This window comes from Lepidochelys olivacea (assembly GCF_965140295.1).
Source record: "Lepidochelys olivacea isolate rLepOli2 genome assembly, chromosome: 7".
Lineage (NCBI taxonomy): Eukaryota > Metazoa > Chordata > Testudines > Cheloniidae > Lepidochelys > Lepidochelys olivacea.
Genome location: NC_140417.1, coordinates 8,713,968 through 8,734,974, shown reverse-complemented (window position 1 = coordinate 8,734,974; position 21,007 = coordinate 8,713,968). Strand labels below are relative to the sequence as shown.

Sequence of the window (21,007 nt, the reverse complement as noted above, 5' to 3'; positions counted from 1 at the left end):
CCACAGAAGAAAATGGGAATTTTGCTTTAGTAAGGACTGAAAAACTACAAAATGACTTCAGGGTTTTGACCCAAGATGGTCAATGTGTCAAGAATCTAAACCAAAGAGTGAAAATTAAACTAAGCATAAAAAGAATGCCCCTTAATTTTTGTGAACAGGGTCTTGGCTTTCTAACCATTGACAAAAGAACCAATGTCTTTGATTACAACAATTAAACTTAAAAGGGGAAGAAGTTCCTTTGAAGTCAATGAGAGTCTTGCCCCTGACTTCAATGAGTGTGGGATCGCATGCCTTTCTGATAGTAGCCTTTGTTTAATCTTTTCCCCTTTCAAAACGCCAATTGATAACATTTGTTTTCATTGTAATCCAGAGACAGCTATTAAGCAGAGGGACTCCAGTCCATACCTGCACGGACTTTTTTTTTTTTAAACATAATTCCCCTTTGAGCTACTGCTCTCTGAATAGAATTACAAGGTCTGAATTAACACTGCCATGATGCTGTATCTATTGGCTCTGGATTTTCAGGACCTAATGCAGTAAATGTGACTCTCCAAAGCTTACACAGTTAGGCCAAACAAAAGGTATCACCCACAGATTCATGACTTTTTTTTTTGTTTAATACAATTCTTTGTATCACAATAATTAAGCAATAAACTGTGTCAGCTTGTGAATTAAAGTGTAATAATTCACAGCTACTAGAGTGCATTCAGAGGCAGGATTCCAGGGACTGAATGGCATTTTCAGTGTAACCAGCTGTGAGTTATTGCCCCATAATTTGACACCTAGAGTGTCTTTTTGCAATTATAAGATGTTTTTCTTTATATTTTAACATACAAACTAGACAGATCCACACACATGCACGCCACTGAAGAGCAGTTGAGAACATTTTAAGATTCCATCCCTCTGACAGACACCGTATTTTCTATCTAGTTACTATGAAATGACACCAGCACAGGCTTCTGGATGCAATGTTTTTGCAGCCCATAAAGCCAACAGGAACTTTCATCTAACCTTCAATGAACATTGGCACAGCTGTTGCCCTGTTGGCAGTGTCTTTGAAAAGGTTGCTGCATGTGACCAAGGGAAGCGGGTTTTCAAATGTCCGTGTGCGTGTCTCTCTTTCTGATGGAAGGCTGCAGCTTTAAATCATGAATCCAAATAGGAAACAAAAGATGCTTTGACAAATCAGCTGTGCAGCAACACTGCTGGGTCCTGCTCCTTGCAGGAAGCTGAGGCAGAGGGATGTTCAATCCCATTCAAACAGAAAAGACAAACTTGAGCTCTTAATGACTTTTGGCACCACAGGGGATTGCAGTCAATGGTGCTACCAGATCACTTCCACAAAATAAAGATGAGAAAAGGAACCTGTAAAATCCCAGCCCTTTTAATAGGGCTACTACACAAGGATGCTACTGATCAGACATCACTTATCAGTGTGCGGGGGGAAATAAAACCAAAGATTAGTCCCACTAAAGTCAATAGCTTCTTAAAGCCAAATTTGAAGACATTTAATTTGGGTAAGCATTTCCAAACAGCAGGGTATATTCTCCACTCGGTGCACATTTGTACACCTCACTAACGTTAAATTAGGATTAGGTGAACCACAAAGAGGAGTCTCCAATGAGCGTGTGTGTGTTTATTTCACCACTGGAACAATAAAGACAGCCACAGAATCAGAACCCCAGATCACTGACATTCAGATAAAAATGGGACCCAGATGTGACTCATCCCATGGTTTCGTTTTGTCTTGCAAAAGAAAACCAGGCGTGACAAGATTCTGCCCTGAAGCTTTCACAAGAGCGGGGTCAATGTTGAATCTATTCAGAAATGTAGGTTTTTTTCAGAAGCAAAAATCAGCTTCGCAGTTTTTGTTTGTCTTTACACAATGCTTATTACAAAAATCAGATCACTGGATTTTTTTGGGCTGACTTTTTAAAACTGTAAATTGAATCAGAACAACTTGCTGTTGTCACCTGAAATATTTCTGAATCACAGCTCTTGAGACATGAGAGGGCCCAATGGAGACACACAAAGGATAATTTTGGCCCATTGTTTACTAAGGGCTCGCTCTTGTCACCAGGTTTGCTCTGCTTATGTGAGAAGCCCCACAGACTGTAATGCGACTAGTAGTGTAAGTAAATCCTTTTTAAACTAGGTAAGGATTGCCGAAACAGGCTGTAATGTATACTGGTGATGTCAAAGGCCATCTCCTCGGTCAACCATTTATGCTTATAGTTTATCTTTTCCTAAAAAGCTAAACCAGAGAATACAAGTAGGTTTGCTACATAACATATATAGCGTTAGGTATATACTGGATGTTACATATTCAGTTCACACATATACTGGATGAGCTACTTGCCGTCGACACAGGAAGGTCTGTTTCGTGTTGTCCCGGCCACTTTCCCAGGGAGGCAGGAGCATTTTACTGTTTGTGATCTTTCCTCAATTCGATTCTTATTACAGCATCTGTGTGCTGCTATAACTTCACACGTTCCTCCTTCTGGCAACAAAGAGAGAATATTGACACTCTGATTAGGAAGAACTGCAATGGCTAGTCTAAGCAACCAAGCATGCTACTCTCACCCTTTGTGAAGAAAGGTTCTTATAAGAGGGATTAAGAAAGTGTTGTCTCCCATTACGGACAATTTTGTCTAAGGCAGGTATTAGTATACTTCAGGAGCTATAGGAAATGCAAAATAAAGGCTCAAGAGTAGATACAGCACTCGCTTATCTGCATTGTGAGTAGCTCCACGGACAGGAATAGAACTTTTGGGTGTGAATTAGGGAGTATAGCACAGTATGGACCTGAAGGAGTACAGACTAGTTCATGCAGAATGAAAATAGCTGCCTGCTTTACATGTTCTATTTCATCTCTCTCCTCCCATACTACTAGGTTATACTCTCGATACAATCCCAGTATCTCAGAGAATCCGCCTGGAAATGAACCCACGTCCAACTCCTCAGCTTCGCCTCTAACCAGGTCCCCGTATTCTGCAGGGGGAGAATCAGTTCCCTAGGACTCACAGCATGCTCCAATTTTGCTTTCCTTCGCACCTAAAACAATGGCCTGATCTGGCGGTCCCGATGCAGGCAAAATTCCCATTGAGTCTAACGTCACGAGGCCCAAATGTTCCTTTCCTTCATTTTGTGTCTTACTCAGCGCATTTCCAAAAGATTGATCACACAGACAGATAAATGGAGAGGGAGTCTACACTTGGGGCTAGGGGTGAGATTCCCACCTCACGCAGACATACCTGCCCTAGCTGTCATCAAGCTACCATGCTAAAGGTTGGAGCGTAGCTGCTGTCGCATGGCCAGTGGCAACATAGCGAGCAAATACTACCCCTCTAGGCCCCTGGGGTATGTACTCAGGGTGGCTAGCCCAGGCTGCTGCTCGCAGCCTGTGCTATGCTGCTGCTCGCAGCCTGTGCTATGCTGCTATTTTTAGCCCGCTAGCTTGGTAAGAGCTGGTGCCAGTAAAGCTATGCGAGCCAGGAGCCACACTCCTAGATCCAGCTGGAGACACAGCAATAGATAGACAGTGTCGGGCTTCTGACCACACATTGCTTGGGGCATATGCTGTGTACGTAAATGACACAACCAGAGCATTGGTCCCGTTCACTTGAGCAATATATAGTATAGGACGATCAGGCAGCATGGTGGGTTACTGCACTGCTCATTAATCTCTCCAGCCCTGAGTTCAAATTGCATTTCACTCATAATTACTAAGTGTTTATAGTCCCAGTCTGTTCTTTCGCAGATATTTGTCCACTTCACAAACTTGCTGCATACATTTGGCAGCGTCAGGGTAATCTTAATACAAAAATATCCACAATACATACAAGAGCAGGATGTGTCAGAAGGCTCACTAGGCTATGAAAGCAATATTATTTTAACCCCACCATGAGATGCTACGGCGCATTGCTTTAGCTACAGGGAACTGCCTAATGGAAAAGGTCCATTGTTTCTATGGATCAAAAATCCAAAGGCTAGATTGTAACCTTGCAATCAGCCATGAGAACAGGCAGCGAGGAGCTGCCCCACACAGCACACCAGATAACAAGTTAGGACTCACAATTCCTGCCCAGCTTCCCCTTGTTCTGGGAGAGGAGTAAGTTAGTTCATTTCTTTGTGTGGCTACTCCCAGCCTGTGCAACCAGCCAGCTACGCTGAATAGTATGAAGGTGGCACGGGGTCTGGGAGAAGACAGGAGCCAGGGTTTCCCTCACTTCCTGCCCCACACTGCCCACTGACATGGTTGCAGTGAAAAGTAGTGGGCAAATAGCCCTGCTTTCCTCCCTACAGCTGAGGTCACAATCTCAGCAGGGCAGTAAGGGGAGTGGGTGAACTTACTTCCCTCCTACTCTCCTCACTCTTCTGCACCTCTCAGGAGGTGCTGTGAAAATCGAGCCCAAAATAAATGAGACCCATCTCTGTAATTACAGTCATGTGCAGTACGGGAAGTAGAGTAAATCCAGGAATTACAAAGTGATCTTATGCAGCTCTTTCTTTATTGACAGAGGAAAGGTACTTAGTTTGAAGAGGACCCAAGTATTTCCAGTAACTCAGAGCAGTGTCAAGGAACAAGCCAATCCAAAGTAGACAGTGGCACAAGAGGCCTCATACTGCGTGGACATGTTTTACAACTTTAAATATTCAAACCTTCACCTTTCAAGAATGAGTCAATCAAAGCTGGTTAATGTCTGTTGAGGTAAATGACTCTCGGTCACGTACTCATGAGGTTTAGTATTGATGAGCTTGCCAGCTCCAGGCCAGACAGGCATGGTCCTTAATATTTAACTATTCTTGACAAGAAGAGCTGTTTCCTGTATTTCCTGTATTGTGTATACACACATGTGGCTACCTGACACAGCTCTTTCAGAGACAAGATGTGCAACAGCAGATGGAAAAGGAGGACTTGTGGCACCTTAGAGACTAACCAATTTATTTGAGCATGAGCTTTCGTGAGCTACAGCTCACTTCATCGGATGGATCACACAATTCAGACAGCTTGAAGGTGCTACTTGATGACAAAAGCCCCGTCGAGGGTCCCAGAGGAATAAGAGGAAATGCGGGCACTTGTTGCTGCTCAAGATTTAGCCCTATGTGTTTACAGCTTAAAATGAATTATGAACAAAATCTCCATTCACAGCAAATGCTTTTCCTAAAGCTCCACCAGGATCCCAGTGATGTCAAAGACAAGCCTCCCATTGATCTGCTTGGCTTTAAAATCAGACCATACATATGTCATGAAAATGTGTATCTGTGGTTCTGACTGCAGTACATTTTCTGGTTTTTATGTGTGTAAGTTTGGCTTCTAACAGGAAAAAATGTACACAATAAGGTAATTCTATCCTTCGCTGCACATACAGTACAGTAAATACTTGTGAGTAAGCTAAATGTTCTATTTTCCTCTTAATTTTGTGGATGAGTACTAATATCTACATGAAGTCAGTAAACAAAAACTAGTCTTGCTTACTTGATTATCTGTGCAAAATAATGGGTCATGGCTGATGAGCTTTATAACATCTATGTAATTATAATGTGGAAACCCTCAAGTTGCTGCAGAAAAACTCTAAAGGTTATAGCTGGTAAAAATGCAATGAAACTAAGACCATTCAAAAAACCTTTTGTTACCAATATATAGTTAAACCTCTTATTAACTGGGACTTTTCTAATCTGCACAGCCTCTAATTTTCATACAAAAAGTATCTTCCCAACTCTTCCACACAAGAAGAGCAAAATCTCATGTTCAGAAACTATATTCTTTGGGGAAAAACTAGATGATATAATCTCATCATATGGTGACAATAACACTTTCAATTCGAAGAATATCTCTGGAGGATGTTAAATAGAGCCTACTAAAGTTAGACATTTGAAAATGAGCAGGTCTGGATAAATTTTTTTTAAAATACCTGGCTAAGGAGCTCGCAGGACTGGTAATGTTGATTTTCAGTAAGGGCTTGTATCCACTTATTGGGGGATTGACATGCGGTGATCAATCCACCGAGGGTTGATTTAGTGGGTCTAGTGAAGACCCACTAAATCGACTGCTGATTGCTCTCCTGTCGATTCTGGTACTCCACTGGAACGAGAAGCATAAGGTAAGTCAACGGGAGAGTTTCTCCCGTCGATCCAGAGCGGTCTATACATTGCAATACGTTGACCTAACATACATCGATTCCTGCTACGTTATTCACATAGCTGGAGTTGCGTAACTTAGGTCGAATTAGTCCCATAGCGTAAACCTACCCTAAGTCTTAGCACACTGGGGAGGTTCCAGAAGAGTGGAAGAAAGCTAATGTGCCAGTTTTTAAAAAGGATAAATGAGATGACCTCTCTCAGCCTGATATCGATCCCAGGAAAGATAATGGAGTGGCTGATACAGGACTCAATTAATGAAAAATTAAAGGAGCATAATGTACTTAATGGAAATCCACATGGGTTTATGGAAAATGTATCCTGCCAAACTAACTTGATATACTTTTTTGATGAGATGACAAGCTTGGGTGATGGAGGTAGTAGTGTTGACAGAATATATTTAGACTTCTGTAAGGCATTTGACTTTGTACTGCACAATATTTTGATTAAAAACTAGAATGATACAAAATTAACATGGCACACATCACATGGATTGAAAATAGGATAACAGATTGGTCTCAAAATGTAATTGTAAACCAGGAATCATCATTGATTGGTATGCTGCCAATGGGGTCCAGCCGGGTTTGGTTTTTGGCCCTATGCTATTTAACATATTTGTCAATTACTTAAAAGAAGAAAAAAACCATCACTGATGAAGTTTGCAAATGACATAAAAATTGGGGGAGTGGTAAATAATGAAGACAGGTCACTGATACAGAGTGATCTGTATCACTTGGTAAATAGGAACAAGCAAACAATATTTGTTTTAATATGGCCAAATGTATATATTTACATCTAGGAATAAAGAATGTAGGCCATACTTACAGAATGGGGGTCTTAATCCTGGGAAGCAGCGACTCTGAAAGAAATTTGGGGGTCATGGTCGATAATCAGCTGAACATGAGCTCCCAGTCTGATGCTGTGGCCAAAAAAACCCCAAACCCCTAATATGATCCTGGGATGCATAACAAGAGAATCTTGAGTAAGAATAGAGAGGTTAATTTTTCCTTTATATTGGCATTGGTGTGACCCTGGCTGGAATACAGTGTCCTCTTCTGGTGCCCACAATTCAAGAAGGATGTTGATAAATTGGAGAGGGTTCAGAGAAGACCCACAAAAATGATTAAAGGATTAGAAAACCTGCCTTACAGTGATAGACTGAAGGAGTTCAAGCTATTTAGCTTAACAAAGACAAGCTTAAGGGGTGACTTGATTACAGTCTATAAGTATCTACACGGGGAACAAATATTTACAGGTTCTTCAATCTAGCAGAGAAAGGTATAATATGATCCAACAGCTGGAAGTTGAAGCTAAACAAATTCAGACTGGAAATAAGGCGTAAATTTTTAATGTTGAGAGTAATTATCCATTGGAACAATTTACCAAGGGTCGTGGATTCTCCATCACTGACAATTTTTAAGTCAAGATTGGATGTTTTTCTAAAATCTATTCTCTAGGAACTATTTTGGGGAAATTCTCTGGCGTGTGTTATACAGGAGGTCAGACTAGATGATCACAATGGTCCCTTCTGGACTGGTAATCTATGAAACTCTCAATTTATAAGGGGTATGTTTTCAGCCCCTTGTTCCATACATTTCCAGGCAAAATTTGGTACATGGGACTAGACTTTTCAGGTTAAACACTGTTAAATAGTCAGCTCTGCATATAATAATTTTAATTTGCCCCTGCAAAATCTGTCACCGGCACTGGGTTTTGCAGGAGCAAATTCTAACATTGTATATGCACTGCTGTCTACCTTTTAAAAGTGCACATGCCAAGTGGAAGTGCATGCGTGTGTCCATGCAATTTTGTGCACAAGCATGGGGAAGCGAGGAAAAGGCCGCACTGAAAATTTACCCCTAAAGGTATGTCTACACTGCAGTATACACCCAGGGTTCAAACTCAGGCTCAAGCCTAAGCACCCTTCTTGTCTACACAGAAATTGTGCTAACCCAGGGCTTGAACCCACGGTCCCATGATCCCATGGGGGTGGCTTTGTAGATGCTCGGGGCGAGCATTTTAGAATGTGAATATTCACTATGGTTTCATATTGGGAAATAATGAAGAACAATGGTTTTGACCCTCTGTTTAATTTAAAGAAAAATGAAATAAAGTACATTTCAGAATGAAAAGTCATTTCAAAACAAAAAAGAAAAATCGGAACTCTTTGTTCCACAAAAGGTCAAAACAGGATGTTGTGACCTTTTAAAGATTACCCTCCCCCGCTTTTTTATTTTTTTTTGCAAAACGTATTTTCATTGATGTCGATACGATTTGGTGAAAAATTGCAGTTCCGTTGAAGCAGCATTTTCCAACTGAAAACTGTCTGAATGAATATTTTTTCACCAGCTTTATGGTCAACCCCTCTTTAGTGACAAATTCACAAGTGACTCAGAATTTTGGGTGAAAAAAATCATTTTTTTTTCAAAAAAGTAGGCTAGATAGAATTTGCATCTTGAGTGCATTCTGGGTTATCAAGACACCTGCCATCTATTATCTTAGGATTCTTTTTTACTTTTACCAGCTTTAGAAATCTTTGCCGTGCACGGGTTTAAAATGTTAAGCAGTAAAAATTATGAGGTCTATGTCCATGATTCTGACAGCAAAACAGGGACAATTTAACTCCTGCAAATGGTTTAATTTTAATTGGAGAATACTGAACGCCTGAAAAGGTGTCTAACTATCTCTCTGTTATAAAGCTACCTCGTGTTTACAGACCACAGAGTGAAATATTTTACCCTAAGTATGAACCTACTGTGTGCAGCTGTGATTTAAAATATCTAATCAGCTATAGGGCCTGAGCGCATGCCTGGAAGAAGCCAAAAGCCATCTTCTAGTCATCTCTATTTTTTATATCTTTAGCTGAGAGGTAATAATGAAAGCATATTTTGCACTTCAAAACTATAACTTGCCTTTGCAGTCTCGCAGACCCAGAACTTATCAGTAAACAAACATAAAAAAGGCAAACAGCGGTCTTGATTTGTGTTATACATTGTGAAAGTCATTAGCTATGAGTCAGGTAGCAAAACTTATATGTTCTCTTTTTGACAGTGATGACAATTTAATAGTATTTGACTCCACCGAGTTACATAGAGCATCCTGCGGCAATGAAAGAGGCTGTTTATCAAAATGATAAACATGTTTTCATTTCCTCCTTGGCTGCATGTATGTGATCAGAAGTCTAAGGCCATCAAGAATTCACTTATTCTGGCCACCAGGCAGACATTAAACTATTCAGGACCATCTGTGCTTGAAATGAGTTCCACTTAATGGACCTTCGTAAGGCAGGTCAGTCATAATGAATGCATGTGTGCATGAATGCATGAGTAAAGCAGCATTTAGTTGAGACTTCTTGGGTTGTTGTGCAGAGGCACAAAGAGTAGATAGATAAGAGATGCCTTTCTTTTTGGGGTCATATAACCAATGATTTGAGAATTCAGACACTCTATTAGATTTGCCTCCCACCAATCACCATGTCACCAGGCACTTCCATCCACTCAACTGTTGTTGTAGGAAGCTGTGTGGTATTCACAAAACCGGCAACAAGGTTGCAGGCTCAATAGGTTGAATTCTGCCAAGCAATCCATGGGGGAGGTGTAAAAAGAGGTAAGAACATGGCTTAAGTTCTATAACCAAAACATTTCCATCCAGTTTGCCAGAATTATTACTGGCGTTAAAGAATTCAGTGTATTTAGACAAGCATAGACGTTACCTTGTCTACGTTCCTATGTTGTCGACTACCTAATTAGCAAGAGGAGCTGTTATTTTGACTTTTATTGAATTACATGTAAATGTTACTAAAGGCTCATAGAACAGCACTGACACCTTCCTACAGAATTAAACTGCTTTAGACTTCAAGTAAATGTTCAACAGCCTGCCAGTAACACAGAAAACACTTTAGCCTTTTAAAGATATTCAAAGTGAGCTTACAGGAACTAATATGGAATAATGAAATTTTACACATCTGCTTATCCCATGTTATTTTATGACTGGTCTAGACAAAGCGAAGGCAATGAAGTGATAGTCATTTCACCAATTTGTAAAAGAATACAGATTTAGAGGTTGCAATTTGAACAGTTTTGTGGTTCAAGTCAGCTTTGGAAGCTTCCCAGCTGTAATTAATACATTCATAAGCTTTAATCAAAATGTTTATGTCAGTTAATGTGCCAGAACTATCAATTACCCAGGACTCAGGGGAAAATACTATACTTCATTTTATTCTAAGAAATAATAAATTGCTACTACATTAGCTACACAATAGGTTCTTGCTTCTGACCTGCAAAAATACAACAGATGGAAAACACAAAATTCCAGGTTACTCCATCAGGCAGCTCATAAGTCAACAAACAAAAGACTCATCATAGGCACACCACACGTACCACAATTTTTATTTCTATGGGCCAGTGACAATCAATATCTGATTCAGAAAGAAAAGAATCAATGTTACAGGGATGCACTGTGGCACATAGCAGAGATTTGGGTAAGTGAGGATGTCTGAAGAAACTAGGCTTGATTCTGATACTTCTGTAGACCAAGGGCTAATTGATGGAACTCTGTTAGACTTCAGTGGAGATACACAAGGGCTGAATATGGCCCATAAAGTTTAACAGCATTAGAGCAGCAACAAAAGTATGCACATTTAATCCTAAAGCTAAAACTCTTCCAGTTCATCCTTAATTTATCTCATTGTGACAATTGACATAGTCAAGTTGGGAGCAATATGCTATATCTTAATATATAATATCAGTTGTGAATTTACAATACATAGTATATGCTCAGCAAGGTTACCCCTTTAGGCTAGGTGCGTTATTCACCCAACAGACCGGAAAAGATTTTTTGTGGTCTATGTGGTACATACGTATTTACATTTTTCATTAGTACCCATTATTTGTTTTGTTCATTATGTGGGCCAAAGGAGATATGCTATTTCAAGCGTGGAACTATTCCACACAACAATGGCATCATAAAAGATTCCTGCTGTGGATCATTAAGTTTTAGGCTGGAAAGTTATTTTCACAAACACAAGATTAGAATGATAGCATTCTATAGACACGGGGTCTGTTCTCTGAAGAAAAATCCATTTGATTATAAAGAAATATACAGAGAACATTTAATTTTGCATAAAACCAAACATTTTTGGAGACTAAGCCACAGATGTATAAAGGGCCAAAATACACTTGCTGTGGATGTAAGATCTTAACTACAATTTTTGATAAGAACTTTTTATATAGGCCTGGAGTTCACAGCTTGGCCTGGGCCATGGGAGCTGGCTAACAGAGAACAATACATAGCTAAGAGAAAGCTGGGGTCAACAGATAACCTTGTGTGTTTCAAGTCAGTGAGTGGAGTCAGCATAAATCTGAATGTCATTGAGCATCCTTATCATGAGTTATAGACGCATGGAGAAAGGCCTCACGGTTACTCCCTAATGCAGAGAGGGGATAGTGGTACAATACCCCTCAGATCCCAGACAAAGTTCCGGGAGAGGCCTAATATGATTGACATGAGTTATGACACCTTTCCCTCACAGATGTATGCCAATCTTAGCCCACAGAAATGCAAGGGTAAACTTACAAACAATTGTTATAGTTAAGTACTAATTACTCCTTTTTTGCTTTAAATCTCCAGGAATGTACCTGTTGGTCAACTGGGAAAGCTGCTCCCTTATTCCCCTGGACCCCAAAAATTAGGATTTAACCTATATACTTTAATAGACATTGTGTGTCAGCAATATGTTAATTTGAGCCTTGGGCGGAGCCATTATGTAATCTTTTAGACCATTGGCTTATTGTGCTTATCTTGTCTTGCTGTTAAAACCTATCCAGGGGTTTGGGAAAACCCATCCCCGTTGCTTCTCTCCACCCAATAAGCATATAATCTATATAATCTATTGTAATTAATTGTTCTGCAGTGTCTCTGAGTCTGATAAGCAAGGTGACACTCCGCCAGTGCTGTGCGTAATAAACTCTACATGGCGTACATTTTGGTCCTTCAGTTTGGGGGCTCATCCGGGATACAAGCCTGTGATGTGATTAAGGAGCTGAGACTGAAATCCAAAGGAGGTGAGTATCTTTAATTTACCACCTCATTAGGCCAGGGATAGAAGTCTCTCATCCTCTTTCAGACACATCTTGTTCCCACTTTTAAAATTTAAGTGCAAAAGGAACCTAGACACATGTAGTCCAAGCAGAGGGGTTAAATAAGGGTACCAGTTGGGAGGGAAGATGAGTGCAAGAGGAAAGGAGGACTTGTGGCACCTTAGAGACTAACCAATTTTTTTGAGCATAAGGTTTCGTGAGCTACAGCTCACGTTTAAACTAAGGGGTGTGTTATGGAGCACTTGAATAAACCACTAGCAAGCGACTGGCTGTGCGTTAAACCCAGGACTGGGTGGGTAGGCAAGCGGTAGGCAGTGCAAACTGGTGGTCCCATTTCCTCATTGCATGTTACATTGCACGTCCCAGGGGAGCCCCCCGCTCCCCCCCCCGCCCCCGCAGGCATGAGACATACATACCTTAGAATAGCACAAAGTCTCCAACCAATAAGGCCGGCAATTGTGTGTAACTTAAGACTGCAGTATTCAAAGAAGGGGAAGACGTACATCCCCATCAAAGTTGTCAGTGTGGAGATTTAGACCACAGTAAGAAAGGGGGGAGACGTACATCCCCAACAAAGCTGTCAGGTTTGGAGATCGAGACCACAGAATTTAAAGGGGGAAACGTAAATCCCCATCAAGGCTAAACAGCCGTGGAGATTAAGACTACGTTGTTAAGGGGGGGAGACGCACATCCCCATCAAGGCTGACAGCCGTGAAGATTGAGATCATGGGGTGTCAATGGGAAGATGTACATTCCTAACAAGGTCAGCAGCCAGGGTGATTAAAACCCATTGCATCAAAGGGGGAGACGAGAGTCAGCCCTCGGGAATATTTGGAGTATAAACATGTCAAAACTCTGCAAGCAGCAGTTAAAAAAGCAAACTATGTTGCAGCCAGATCAGAGAAAGAATTGGTTAAATGGTGGAGTGACCAAAAAGGTGACAAAACAAACAAAGCAGTAATAGTTATATTGGATATACTCAACATAAAAATAAAGAAAAGAAAATAGAACTTTTTAAGCTGAAAATAAGGCACTAAAAGATAAAAGCCTGTGCCAGAACAATAACACTCCCTTTAAAATGTGTAACTGTCAAAAAACGCCAGAGCAGGAGAATCACAATCATACAATGTTAGGGTTGGAAGGGATCTCAGGAGGTCATCTAGTTCAACCAGCTGCTCAAAGCAGGACTAATCCCCAATTTTTGCTGCAGATCCCAAATGGCCCCCTCAAGGATTGAACTCACAAACCTGGGTTTAGCAGGCCAATGCTCAAACCACTGAGCTATCCTGCCCCTCCAATCACTATGCTTGAGACATACTCCCAGATCAGATGAGGGGGAGCTCACACACAGTTACCGCTCACCATCTAGAGATCTAAAAAATAAAAGCCTGAAAAGGGACAAAAAGAAAAGGAGGACTTGTGGCACCTTAGAGACTAACCAATTTATTTGAGCATAAGCTTTCGTGAGCTACAGCTCACTTCATCAGATGCATATTGTGGAAAATACAGAAGATGTTTTTATACACATAGACCATGAAAAAATGGGTGTTTATCACTACAAAAGGTTTTCTCTCCCCCCAAACCCACTCTCCTGTTGGTAATAGCTTATCTAAAGTGATCACTCTCCTTACAATGTGTATGATTTGTGCTGGAAATGGCCCATCTTGATTATCATACACATTGTAAGGAGAGTGATCACTTTAGATAAGCTATTACCAGCAGGAGAATGGGGTGGGGGGAGAGAAAACCTTTTGTAGTGATAAACACCCATTTTTTCATGGTCTGTTTGTATAAAAACATCTTTTGTATTTTCCACAGTATGCATCCAATGAAGTGAGCTGTAGCTCACGAAAGCTTATGCTCAAATAAATTGGTTAGTCTCTAAGGTGCCACAAGTACTCCTTTTCTTTTTGAGAATACAGACTAACACGGCTGCTACTCTGAAACCTGAAAAGGGACAGTTCAGTGAGGGAAGCAGGATGGGGCCCAAACAAGCAGGCAGGCAACAAATAAAAAATAAAAAAACAGGCTGGAAGCTCTGAGGGCATAGTGGCAGTAGTAAAAAACAAAAACAAAAAAAAAAAACAAGCAAGCAAACAAACACAAATAAACTGTTACCAGATAAAGAGCAACCCAAAATACCATAAATCTACTGTCAAAACAAAAATTTTGTTTGTGTTTTATGTTTTGTCTTGTGTCGTTTGTCCTGTTGTTAATATTATTGTGTATTAAAAACTACTGCATTAAAAAAAAATTCCCAGAGTACAGGAATGGGAATTCAAATCCCTGAAACAGTACTTGGAACGGTGAAATCTGAGTTAATAAAGGTGTCATTTTGGGAAATAAGCAAGTGATTTTTTTTAAAAAAGGGAAAAGTTAACTATGCAGGGGCTGGAGGGAATTAAGCAATCAAACGCTGTAAAAATGTTAAAAAAAATAGGTGTAATAAAAAAGAATTCTTGGTTTCTTTGCAGCCATTCTGAAGGAAAATGGGCCCTTTTCCAAAGGAATGTCTGTAAATAATCCAGGCAAAAAGACAATCTAATTGAAATAATTTGACTATAAACAATTTAGTCAAATTCACTAAAAGAACATAAGGGGTTTCTATTGAAACTTAACTGCCCCCAAATGTATACAAATGTAATCTATAAACAGCTGTGTAAAAATTTGTATATTAAGTAAATATGTGAGGTCTTAAAAACCTAAATCAACACTCCTGGTTTGGAAAAAACTCTGTTTTGTAGGTTTAAAATAAATTGGGGTTTGGTTTGGTTTTGTTTTAAAATAATACCACTAAAATCCGTTTAACTCTTTAATTCAAACTGCAAAACTAAAAAACACTGTTGCCAAATACAGATAACTAGTGTTGTTTGGCTTTGGTATTTAGCACTGAACCCTTAAGGTACCTCAATGCTTCATAACATTCAATATCTTTATACAAAACCAAAGTCATGGCTGCAGCAGGGCAACCAAACCCAGAAAAAAGAAAGAAAAAAAACAAGTTTGAAGGACAAGGCTGTGTGTGTAAAAATCACCTCTGGTATGGGCTAGGGGGGAGGAACTGGTAGCCACCGAGTGCATATGGGCTCTGCCACTCCATGCCATTCACTCTTCAGCTCATCTGGGGTGCAGACAAATAAGGGCTGCCCTGAAGCACTGATGGTGGCCAGCCATGAAAAAAAGATTACAATTTCTTAAAAGATGTGTAACATGTACACAAGTAAATGTGGGTAGGAGGAAAAAGGTACCCCATAACCATCAACCATGGCCAAAGAAACCATGGCAAAATCTGCAAATTGATTTTACTAGGCCCTTTGCAGACAGGTTACAAAACTACATTAAGGTATTCACAATGAATTGAACAAAAAACAAACAAACAAACAAAAAAACCCTATACAACCAAGTAAAAGAAAATCAAACCATTTCTGGATAATAACAGCAGTCTGAACAAACCTGCATTTAAGGTTAGGGGAAAATGAAAACATTTAAAAGGCACCGAAATCAGTTAAAACTGTTTCAACCAGTGCTTGCCAATACTAACAATGTCTCCACAGGTGAACAGGAAGAAGGACTGAAGGGTAACCGTGAGGGAATTCCTGCTGTCGCTCCTGCTGCCCCTGTGGTGCATGATGAAGGACGCAAGTAGTGTGCCATGTGAAAGGGAGGATTAAACACTAATAGGGCCAGTCGACTAATCTTAGACAGTTTAAAGGATCTGTCAAACTCTGTGTCCACCTCGTTGGATATAAGAAAATACCTGGGTCAAGAATTCACCAGCCTGTTAATAAATGGTACCAAAATAAAGGAATTGTTGGAGAGCAGGGCAAACATTGGTCATCTCCACACATGGAATTGTAACCGATCTCCTGGATGGCCAGGTCCACCCAACCCTTATGGAAGTGGTGGGACCCCATCTCCCCATTACCCCTTCATAACAATGAGGAAACAAAGAATTAATGAGAGTCCAAAGACCAGCTTGGACAGGTCATAGCATAATCTTCCGTCTCCTAGTGCCTCTGGGAATCCCTCACTCACAACGAGCTAGAATGGTGACCTCCCTGCCAGTATGGAGGAGAGGTCATATTACTAAAATAAAAGTCATTGCATATTCCGAGGTCGCCGGGAAAGCATTGTACCCTAGTGAATGTTGCACCCACTTTAATAAGGAAAGTCTATGTATATGCCCTTATTATGTTCTAACAAATCTGTCTAGGTTTGAAGTGGCTGTCACTGAGAAACTGATGCACATGGAGCTGGTCCAGATTAACTGTACCTATTGGTGTGTGATTGCCCAAAACCACTCCATCGAGTTAAATGGAAAGCCCTGCCCCTCGACACATCCATCTGTGTGCATGATGGTCCTCCAAAGGGCAACACTGATTGTTGATGGGATGTGGCTCCACCGTACTCTGCCAATGATGGGTAACCTAACATGGGATCTGGAATGGCACTATGACAGTAAGTATCTAGAGGAGTTGGTGCCCGAGGCCCAAAGACACATTGGGGAAGGCCATCTGAGGTACACTCAGATAGGGGAGACTGTGGACCAGGCTGGTGTTAAGTACTCTGAGGCGCGGAATCAGGCAGTGGAGGTTTAATCAATAATTATGGGCAATGCCATCTCAGGTAACAAAATCCTCTGGAAATGGATCTGGGTGCTATTCTGCCAAATTATGTGGGGCGTGTCCATCCTGACATTCCTGATGGTGTTAATACTTTACCAGCAACTCCAAAGCAAGCTGAAAACGTTAAATTTGTTTTATTTGACCTGGCGGGTTAGGAAACCCTAGGGTCAAGAGGAGGGACTGAAGGGCCAAAATCCATTTGCTGTGGATGTAAGATCTTAACTACAGTTTCTTCTAAGAACTTTTCATATAGGCCTGGAGTTCACAGCTTGGCCTGGGCAATGGGAGCTGGCAAACAGAGAACAATACATAGCTAAGAAAAAGCTGGGGTCAATAGATAATCTTGTGTGTTTCAAGTCAGTGAGTGGAGTCAGCATAACTCCGAATGTAATTGGGCATCCTTATTGTGAGTTATAGACACATGAAGCACGGAGAAAGACTTCACGGTTACTCCCTAAATGCAAGGAGGAGATAGTGGTACAATACCCCTCAGATCCCAGACAAAGTTCCGGGAGAGGCCTAATATGATTGACATGAGTTATGACACCTTTCCCTCACAGATGTATGCCAATCTTAGCCCACAGAAATGCAAGGGTAAACTTACAAACAATTGTTATAGTTAAGTACTAATTATTCCTTTTTTGCTTTAAATCTCCAGGAATGTACCTGTTGGTCAACTGGGAAAGCTGCTCCCTTATTCCCCTGGACCCCAAAAATTAGGATTTAACCTATATACTTTAATAGACATTGTGTGTCAGCAATATGTTAATTTGAGCCTTGGGCGGAGCCATTATGTAATCTTTTAGACCATTGGCTTATTGTGCTTATCTTGTCTTGCTGTTAAAACCTATCCAGGGGTTTGGGAAAACCCATCCCCGTTGCTTCTTTCCACCCAATGAGCACCCTATATAATCTATTGTAATTAATTGTTCTGCAGTGTCTCTGAGCCCAATAAGCAAGGTGACACTCCGCCAGCGCTGTGCGTAATAAACTCCTGTGCTTAACTCTACATGGTGTCCATTTTGGTCCTTCATGTACAATCAAAAACATGTGGACATAAGATCTGGAAAACTCCTGTTTGTACTGTCACCAGGTTAAAAGTGCCATGGCATTAAAAATGTTAAAGTGGCCTCCCTCATTAACAGGCTTAAACTGAGCTCTCCTGAAAGCAAGAATGTGACAAGCCTTTTATGGGATGGATTATGGCATCTGCAGACAGAGGCATGCTGGTGAGGTGGCCTTGCTGCAGCTAGAACAGTAGTGGGCAACCTGAGGCCCATCAGGGCAAGCTGCTGGTGGGCCACCAGGCCGTTTGTTTACATTTGCATGTCCACCCGCAGTTCCCAGTGGTTGTGGTTCATTGTTCCTGGCCAATGGGAACTGAGGGAAGCGGCGGCCAGGTCCGTGATACTTCCCACAGCTCCTATTGGCTGAGAACGGCGAACCGTGGCCACTAGGTGCTGCAGGTGGACGTGCAAATGTAAACAAACGGTCTGGCAGCCCGCGGGCTGCAGGTTGCCCACCACGGAGCTAGAACTCCCAGCTGGGATTTTTGCTGACTCAGCCAAACTTAGAGGAGAGGTAACAGCATGCACATGATACAGTATGTCATGGGCCTTCCATCTCCCGTTCTTCTCTCTACTGTTTGAAGTATGCCACATTCATTGCTAGCAACTTTAAACTCTGATCCAAAAGCTACTGACATGACTGGTCGTTGGATCAGACCCTTCGTCAAAGCCAGAAATTTTTTGTTCTCTTTCATTTCTACTTGCAAATTTCACCAGTGCAATGGTTGGCTTTCCTCTGATAGAATGCTAAGTTTGAAGATCATTTAAAATTGTTAGCACAACCAGATCTCTGAGCTCACTGTAACTAAAAAGCAATTTGGTGGAATACAGAAGCAAAAGTTTTAATAGATTCTGGAGTCACAGTTTCACTCAAATGAATTCTTATTGTTCTTGTACAATAATCTCAGGGCTACAGGTTACCTGGGACCCTGCTAAGATGCTTAGCAATGTGTTAGGGAGGCAGACACAGACATAGGTACTCCTGCACTTATCTCAGCTGCTGATTTGGAGCTTAAAGACAGGTAACTCAAGATAAAGAAAAAACCCCAAAGGTATGCAATATGTATTTATTTACACATCTAAAGTAATTACCATAATAGCTATGGTACTTAACAGATAAATATTATTATTAATATTGCAAAGAATCAATGCTTTAAAAAATAAGTGAATACAGGACAAGTAAAACCATTATCTTATCAAAAGAAAAGAACAGCTTTTTTTTCTTGGGGTCTGAGGTAGGTCTCTACTGGATTATTCAACATTAGGTCTCATTAATAACTCTTTAGACCTCTTGAGGCAATATCTAAACCCAGAAATCCTGTATCTGAGCAACCATTCTGCTCAGGTTCTGCACCCACCACAATGGTATCTGAGCACTGGTCACCAAGTCAGAGGCTTTAGCCATTCGGAATCCGGTACAAACTGTGTTCTGTTCCGGCATTTTTTGTTATGGCAGCACTATACAGCCAATTAATCATTCTATTGCAGCTGCCAAAGTTAGTAACCTATTGGCAGTGGCCTTTTCAGTCAGAAAGGTGGGAACTGAGCTCACAAACCTTAGCCAGCCACTGAGGCATTCGCAAGCAATAGCAAAGCCGCTATTCAGTAGCTTTTCCAATGATGTCCTTGATCCTAGATTTCCAGTGGCAATGCAGTATCTAGTCTATGTCTACACTAGCCTAGTTAATGGACGTAAGTAGGAAATTTTTTCATAGTGGTTTTGCAACTATCAAAAAAGAAGCAAACTTAATGGCTTTAATGGATACTTTACATGCTTTAATGGATACTTTAAATGCTTCTTATGCCAATTTCCATTTTGTTTAAAAAAACCAAGCAAACAAAACCCCAAATCCAACCATATACATACATTTTATCTAAAGATACAATCTAATTGCAATTGGGTACAAAATCCAAATATCACCCATTTCCTTTGCTCAGTCTGCGTATTCTAATGATCTGTTTGCTCTATTGAGTTACTAATATAGTCCTCATCACAATACTATCTGAAAGCCTCACAGTCATTAAATGAATTTACCCTCACAACACTCCCTGTGTGGTGGGAAAATACTAAACCTATTTTACAGACGGTGAAAAGAGATACAGTGTAGATTAAGTGACATACCCAAGGTCATAGAGAGAACCTTTGTCTGAGTCCAGGTCTCCAACCTCAGTGCTCCACACCATTCTTCCTCCCCATCAGATAAAATTTTGTTTCAGTTTCACAACCCTAAGAAAATCGTAATTTGGAATAATTTGCTGTCGTTTTCCACACATACTACAGTAAGGGAATATCCTCAGCATTGAAACTCCTGCTTGCTGACTTCACTCATGTTGTGCTCTTTTTCATTCAATATAAATGGGAAAAGCAGGCCTAAATAACTTTAACACATACATTTGTAGTCCCTAAAACCTTTTGCTAATGTTCCCTGCCATCAAGCAAAGTAGCCTTTTAGAACAGGTTTATACACAGATAATACAAGTGAATGTGTTTGTCAGGCAAAGATGCTACAGTTTCTGCTCCTGAATTCACAAAGAAAACCCAAAGCACAGTGCATGCAAGATGTGGGTGGATCTAGGGCAAGTTTATGTATTTCCATATCAAACCAATATACACACTAGAGAATATGTCTTTCTACTAAAGAGCTTTGCAAATTGATCTCATGAGAAATTCGCACAGGACCTTATTCTTATGCATATAAAAAAATCTCTCGAAGATGAATCAAAAGAAAATGGCATCCAAAAAACAAGGCAGGCTTCTGGCAACTAACACTTCTGGCACACAGCATTTCAACTGACATTACAACAACAAGCAGCATTGGCTGAAGTATTCAAGGGGTCATCAGGGCAAAGATGGCAAAAAAAATCATAGTGTTAACCAATAGATTACAGGTTTCAGAGTAACAGCCGTGTTAGTCTGTATTCGCAAAAAGAAAAGGAGTACTTGTGGGTGCCACAAGTACTCCTTTTCTTTTTTCAATAGATTACAGTTTTTGTCTAGCTATTATGGGAGTACCGGCAATTTTAATTATGGGCTTACATGAGTGTATGAAAGATACATGGTGTGCATGACAAAATG

At 40.6% G+C, this 21,007-nt stretch overlaps 1 protein-coding gene across 1 annotated transcript in view; it reads right to left on the bottom strand.

The window, feature by feature from the left end:
• Nucleotides 1-21,007, bottom strand: part of TAFA1 (TAFA chemokine like family member 1) — a 346,657-nt gene that overhangs the window by 71,811 nt on the left and 253,839 nt on the right. Inside the window, exon 3 of the mRNA XM_084633453.1 lies at nucleotides 2,360-2,500. Coding sequence (XP_084489579.1) covers nucleotides 2,360-2,500 — 141 coding nt within the window. The remainder of the gene's footprint in view (nucleotides 1-2,359; nucleotides 2,501-21,007) is intronic.